Source organism: Oncorhynchus clarkii, chromosome 32 (assembly GCF_045791955.1).
Source record: "Oncorhynchus clarkii lewisi isolate Uvic-CL-2024 chromosome 32, UVic_Ocla_1.0, whole genome shotgun sequence".
Classification (NCBI taxonomy): domain Eukaryota; kingdom Metazoa; phylum Chordata; class Actinopteri; order Salmoniformes; family Salmonidae; genus Oncorhynchus; species Oncorhynchus clarkii.
The window spans coordinates 31603645-31609644 of record NC_092178.1 but is presented as its reverse complement, the minus strand read 5'-3'; the positions used below and the strand labels follow the sequence as shown (position 1 = coordinate 31609644).

General features: G+C 38.8%; 1 protein-coding gene across 1 annotated transcript; it reads left to right on the top strand.

The window, feature by feature from the left end:
* Nucleotides 1–705: 705 nt before the first annotated feature.
* On the top strand, nucleotides 706–3909 carry LOC139392156 (oocyte zinc finger protein XlCOF6.1-like). Its single transcript, XM_071139925.1, has 2 exons — nucleotides 706–1030; nucleotides 3012–3909. Exons 1-2 carry the CDS (start codon nucleotides 844–846, stop codon nucleotides 3875–3877), a joined length of 1053 nt encoding a protein of 350 aa, XP_070996026.1. The 5' UTR covers nucleotides 706–843; the 3' UTR covers nucleotides 3878–3909.
* Nucleotides 3910–6000: the final 2091 nt, after the last annotated feature.

Sequence of the window (6000 nt, the reverse complement as noted above, 5' to 3'; positions counted from 1 at the left end):
ACGCTTCAATCACAAGGGGCATCTGACAATACTGACTCACACAACATTAGCCAATGAACAATTCCTGGTTGAATGTTTTGGAATGTCTCTCAGGGTGATGAGAAAATGGTCAGACTGATGTTATTGATAACATTAAAGAATATTATATACATTGCAGAAGAGATCTCCTTGTATTTGTTTAAGAGTATTTATCTTCCATTTTCACCTGATGCTGCTCATTCATGATATACAATAGACACCTGTAAAGTGCAAACTATTTTTATATGCATGTGCACTACAGTTGTTCAGTCCCAATTAGATTACATTCATTTTCATTCCTTCTGATAAACATCATTCATTATTAAAGTTCATGCAAAAAAAGTATCATCCTATATATCCTACAATTTAAAATTACAACCACACGTGGATACAATGCATTTAAAATGATTGAGGATGACACAATAACAAATGTATTTCCATTTTGGCCCTCTTGATGAAAACACAATATATACGCAAGATTATATCATAAAAACAAAATACATCATCTCATCAATAGGGAGGTACCATAACTTTTTTGTTGTTGCCTGTTCTCTCTTAAAGCATTCATCCCCCTGTTACAGTATGACTTTTTGCCCTCTATGGAGTTATCTGTAGCAAAACCCGATCCACCCGGGGCGCCAACTTTTGTTTCTGGGTACTCACCCACTCATAAGAACATAAGAAGAAGACAACACGGATGTAGAACGGGGATTGCAAGTAAAAATATATATTACATTCCTTCTTCGTAGACGAATTCTAGTTAGTTAAAACCAGAGATTTAGATTATTTTGGCAATAATAATTCCACTACTACAAGTCTACAAAAATGTATAAATTACAGTCTTTGAATTCGTTTCTTTCTGAGTGTTTAACGGCGGCGACAGTGGAGATTTTGGGGGCAATTGAGAAAGTAGTAGCTGAGTACCAGGAGGAGATATCCCGATCTAAAGAGGAGATTGATAGTCTACGGAGACAGCTAAGGATTACACCGGAGATAAAACTATGTAGAACAGGTTTGTGTGTATATCTCACCTACTCAATTAATATACTGTAATAGTGATGAACATTTCAACGTTTTAGTTTAACTTGAACCATGCATGATTATTTTGTCGCTGTCGCGAAATGCATGTGTAGTCTATGGAACGCCGTTTGGATCTTTGCATGTCAAAAAAGATACGCGTTAAATAAGCTTTTCATTTGACACGTCAAATAACACGATTCTATTATAGAATGTTGTGTGTCATGAATTTACACGTGCAAGCCCAGCGCCACCACTACTATCAGTAGCACTCAAACTGTACCAAAAAAGTCTGCAAACAAGCACACACCGGCCACGAACAATGTGTTTTACAATACCGCGTTGGTAATAAGGCATTATTTGTTCGACCGCAATTTCTGGGGTAGCTAGCTAGCTAGCTAGCTTTAGCTTGGTACCTAGCTAGCACCAATACAACCAGTCTGAAAACAATTACAAGTAGAAACTGCAGTCATTTTCATCATTCTTAGCAATGATTTAGGAATCCTTGTGAGTAAGTATTGGCTAGGTAGCCACTTGTTGTTCGCCTATTGAAATTGAACCCTGTTGCCCAAAGCTAAGGTTATAAGCAGGTTGGGGCAGGTAGCCGTTGGGCCAGTAACCGAAAGGTTGCAAGATCGAATCCCCGAGGTAAAAATCTGCCGTTCTGCTCCTGAGCAAGCCAGTTAACCCACGGTTCCTAGGCCATCATTGTAAATAAGAATTTGTTCTTAACTGACTTGCCTAGTTAAATAAAGGATAAATAACAGCCACCTAGCTTCATCTGGCTAGTGAGGCTAGCCACAATAAAGATTAGGCACAAGAGTCGAATTTGCCGGTTGCCTTCAAAATAAAAGTCCCAATTTGAAGTGATGCGGAAGGTGGAGTCATGCCGTATTTAGACTAGATAATTAAACAAGGTTGGAATGTGAAGTAATGAAATGGGGTATCAGTCTACACGTTGACACCAACAGACCACAACTGTGAAGCGTTTACACAAATGTTAGTGTTGTAGCTAATATTGTGTGAAATCCCCAGCCATGACATTCATATTGCACTGGAGGATTGGGGATCAATGAACGTCCTCCTCAGAGTTGTCAGACTCCAAAACATCCACGCAGAACTGTTTTTCCTCAGAAATAGTGTTCAATACACATAGCAGGTTGACAATACATGTGGCTCAATTTACAGTGGTTTCAGAGTCCCGTAATAAGAGCTACGATGCTAATGTTCTCTGGGTGTCACTGAGTACCCCATGTCATTGAACAACAATCCGTAGGTAAGGCTCTACAGTGAAATAAGTATGCCCCCAATGCAATTTTAAAGTCTAATACATCCAGTGTGATTTCAACAGATTTTTGTCAAATTAACAAATTACTGTCTTTTGTTGATTTTATATAACAACATTCTCGTTTAGCATGATCTATTCAATTATGGCATAATTATACTATTTGTATTCATTTGCATCACTATCAATGACATACTTTTATTTTGAAGGCTAACCGCAAAGTCCACTATTGTGGCTAGCTTCACATAGATGGTCCCGCCACCATTAATCAAATAAGAACTGTTTTATAAATTAGGGTTATTTTAGATGATGACACCTAGCTATATAGTTAACTAGATTATGTCGCTTTGCTATGTTTTTGGGGAAGAACATTGTTTGCATCTATCAGCTAGCTAGCTTTTTTTTATGACCAACACCGTAGGTGCGCGAGACAACTTGACCAGCACCATAGCACACGTATCGATGAATCTTTGTGACAAATGAAATACTTGTGATATTGTTATCAATGTGTAATAACTACGTAAAAATGTATTAACGCGTTAATTTATTATGTGAAGTGCAGTCATATTCACGTCCTGATTGGTCAACACACGTATAGTATTCTTGTTTTTGACACGCAAAGACCAAACGGCGTTCCATAGTAACCATGCTTGTCTGCGACTGTCTCCCCCCCCCCCCCCCCCCCCTCCAGACACACAACAGCTGTCTTTACCTGTCTCTGAAGAGGTTCCCTTTGAGCAACAACACTGTGAGCAGGAGTGGTACCCCACTCGGGGACAGGAGGAACCAGGGCCATCACAGATTAAAGAGGAAAAGGAGGAACTCAGGACCAGCCAGGAGGAAGAGCAGTTTCAAGGACTGGAGGGTAATACCATAGAGTTTATATTTAGTGGTCCCTGTGTGAAAAGGGAATGGGATCATGAGGCCTTAAGCCGCAGCTCAACTGTAATTAGTGACCAAGTAAATAGACCACCATTGGATCCCAAACCACCATTGGGAGCACACTGTTCTGAACTCAGCACCATGTCTAAAAAATCTCACTACTGCGGCAAAGTATTTGCTCTGAAAGCTGACCTTCAGAGGCATGTGACTCTCGCCAGGGAGAGACCCATTGAATGCCCCTACAACGCCACATGTAAACTGAAGGCCCATGTCCCACTCTGTCACGGTGGGAAACCCTGCCCTGTTTGTGGCAAGACCTTTAAAAATAAAGACCATCTATCCCAGCACATGAAAAAGGAAAAAGGAAAAAGTTTCTATAGCAAGGGGCTGCTAAATGTGCATATACAGACTCATAAAGGAGAGAAACCATTCATCTGTGGATACTGCGGGAAAAGCTTCTATCAGAAGGGGAATCTAAACCAACATTTACGGACTCACACAGGAGAGAAACCATTTAGCTGTGGTATCTGCGGAAAAAACTTCAGTCGTAAAACGCACCTGAACAGGCATATCCTGACTCACACAGGTGAGAAACAGCATGGCTGTTCTGTGTGTGGTAGAAGATTCGCTGAGAATGCTGACCTGCTGAAGCATGTGGATAAAGTCCACAAATAACAAAACCAGGATCAAAACCGAATGGAGAAAGAAATGTTGCGAAATGTTTTCAGTTTGTAGTAAACGAATCGGCTTAATGAATACACCCCTGTGTTTCTTTGTCTTTTGGTTCCGTGGCAAAGGAATGTTGCCACTGAGGATATTGTTTGTATATGCATTGAAATGATCTAATTATAAAATTATGGTGGATATATTTTGTAAATGTTTTGTAGTTAATTATTTGTTTAAGAAGTATGAGAATTATGACTAATAGGTTTTATATAATGATGATGAATCTCAATGCAATTATGTAATGTTGAAGTCATTATCATGATTATTCTGATTTGGATACTGGTTCTGAAATGTGTTGGAAATAATGATGTTTATGACTAATAATTGTTATCTTATGATATTCATATATGATAATGTGAATTCTTTATGAAATTATTTTAAATATGCTAATACACATTTTTTGGGTTTATATTTAGCAGATAAATCAATAAGGAAACAAGGCAAAAGTAAACATGCCATCCCTCACGAATGATGCAGTGTGCACCTCATCTCTCCTGTCACATCCAACCACTGAGCACTGAATCAGCGTACCATGAGTTTTAATGCTCGGTGGGAGACGGCACATTATTCCCATTGAGTCAGGAACTAAAACTCCCCCACAGTGACCCGTGAATTCGATGTCTGCAGCATTCGGTCACATGACAGCTCGATCAGCTGTTAGATTTCCGGCATGTCAACTAAGCCAGGATCACAGTCAAACATTTTGCTGATCAGATTTTGTGGATTCGGTCACTCATCTGTATAATTGTTTGGTATTTCCCCTGCATGCTTGCGTTCAGTTTGTTCAGTTTCCCAAATATGCCTGTTACATAGGCAAGGAGACACCATTTTATTTTCATTACACAGAAAGTCTGTTGTTTTTTGTTCTTTTTTTTAATTTTTTTTTTTTACATCTATTGCGAATAACAACAGCTCCTCTCTCAATTGAAAAAATATTTTCAACACTCTCCCCTCGACAATCACCAACCCTCGGTGTGAAATAGAACATTGTCATGTTATGATTAAATATCTCCACATCAGTGGCGATCAGTGCCTTTTAAGATGAGGGAGGACAATTTACTTTTCTTCATGAGCATGGCCTTATTTATATTACAGCATATTGTAGTATTTATTTAACCAGGAAAATATTTAATTCATATTCCAATTCACCTAGTTCAATGTAACAGCGATGGGTTTAGGCTACTATATAATTCTTCTAATTTGACCTATACCAATCATGAGGTTGCTACAACCTAGCCTATGAATTAAGGTTTATAATGTACAGTACCAGTCAAAAGTTTGGACACCTCCTCATTCAAGGGTTTTTCTTTATTTTTACTATTTTCTAAATTGTAGAATAATAGTGAAGACATCAAACTGGTACTGTAGGTGCACACAGGTCAATCAATACACATTCAATACCGCCTTGCACACTTTTGCCTGCATCTATCTGATATAGGGTGTAATCATTAGTCCAACACTTGCAAATTAGAGTTTCTATTGGACAAAATCATGTATGTTTATCCCTGTTATGTTCCGTTTTAAGATTTATTTTCAACAGAATAGGCAGAATGAATACACCCCTGATCACACGTAAACACAGTTAATTTTCATAACAGCCACATTGTATTCCTTCTCGCATCTATGTCCTCTACTCCTCTCACCTTTTCCCTTTGTTGCTTGTGGACGTCAATGCACAACACATCAGCTGTATGTGACCAGGCGAGACAACCTTTCCAAGCCAAACCATATCATAAAGTAACGACATAGTCAACATAGCTAATAGAACTAATGCATTAGTAAACCTGCTACAATCATGCAGTAACGTTAGTGTACAGCAGTTAACTGCTAACTGTGTAAGCAGTTAGCTCTTACACAGGCGGGCCCTGGGGGCAAATACATTTTTAAACCCGAAAGCTTACCTTGACTTGCAAGAGTTCCAGTGTTGTTGGATAGTCATAGACCGCTAGCTAATATAGCATCCCTCTGTTTGAGTAGGCTAAACTAGTTAGCTGCATTTGCTAGCTAAGTGAAACTGAAAGTGAGGGAAAAACACACGATTGCTTCTCCATTTTGGAAGAAATTAATTTGTT

What these genes read in the sequence shown, in the direction of transcription:
- LOC139392156 (XM_071139925.1), top strand. Translation starts at nt 844, where the DNA reads ATGTATAAATTACAGTCTTTGAATTCGTTTCTTTCTGAGTGTTTAACG. An exon ending in GATAAAACTATGTAGAACAG is followed by an intron (nt 1,031 to 3,011) that starts GTTTGTGTGTAT and finishes CCCCCCCTCCAG; the next exon opens with ACACACAACAGCTGTCTTTA.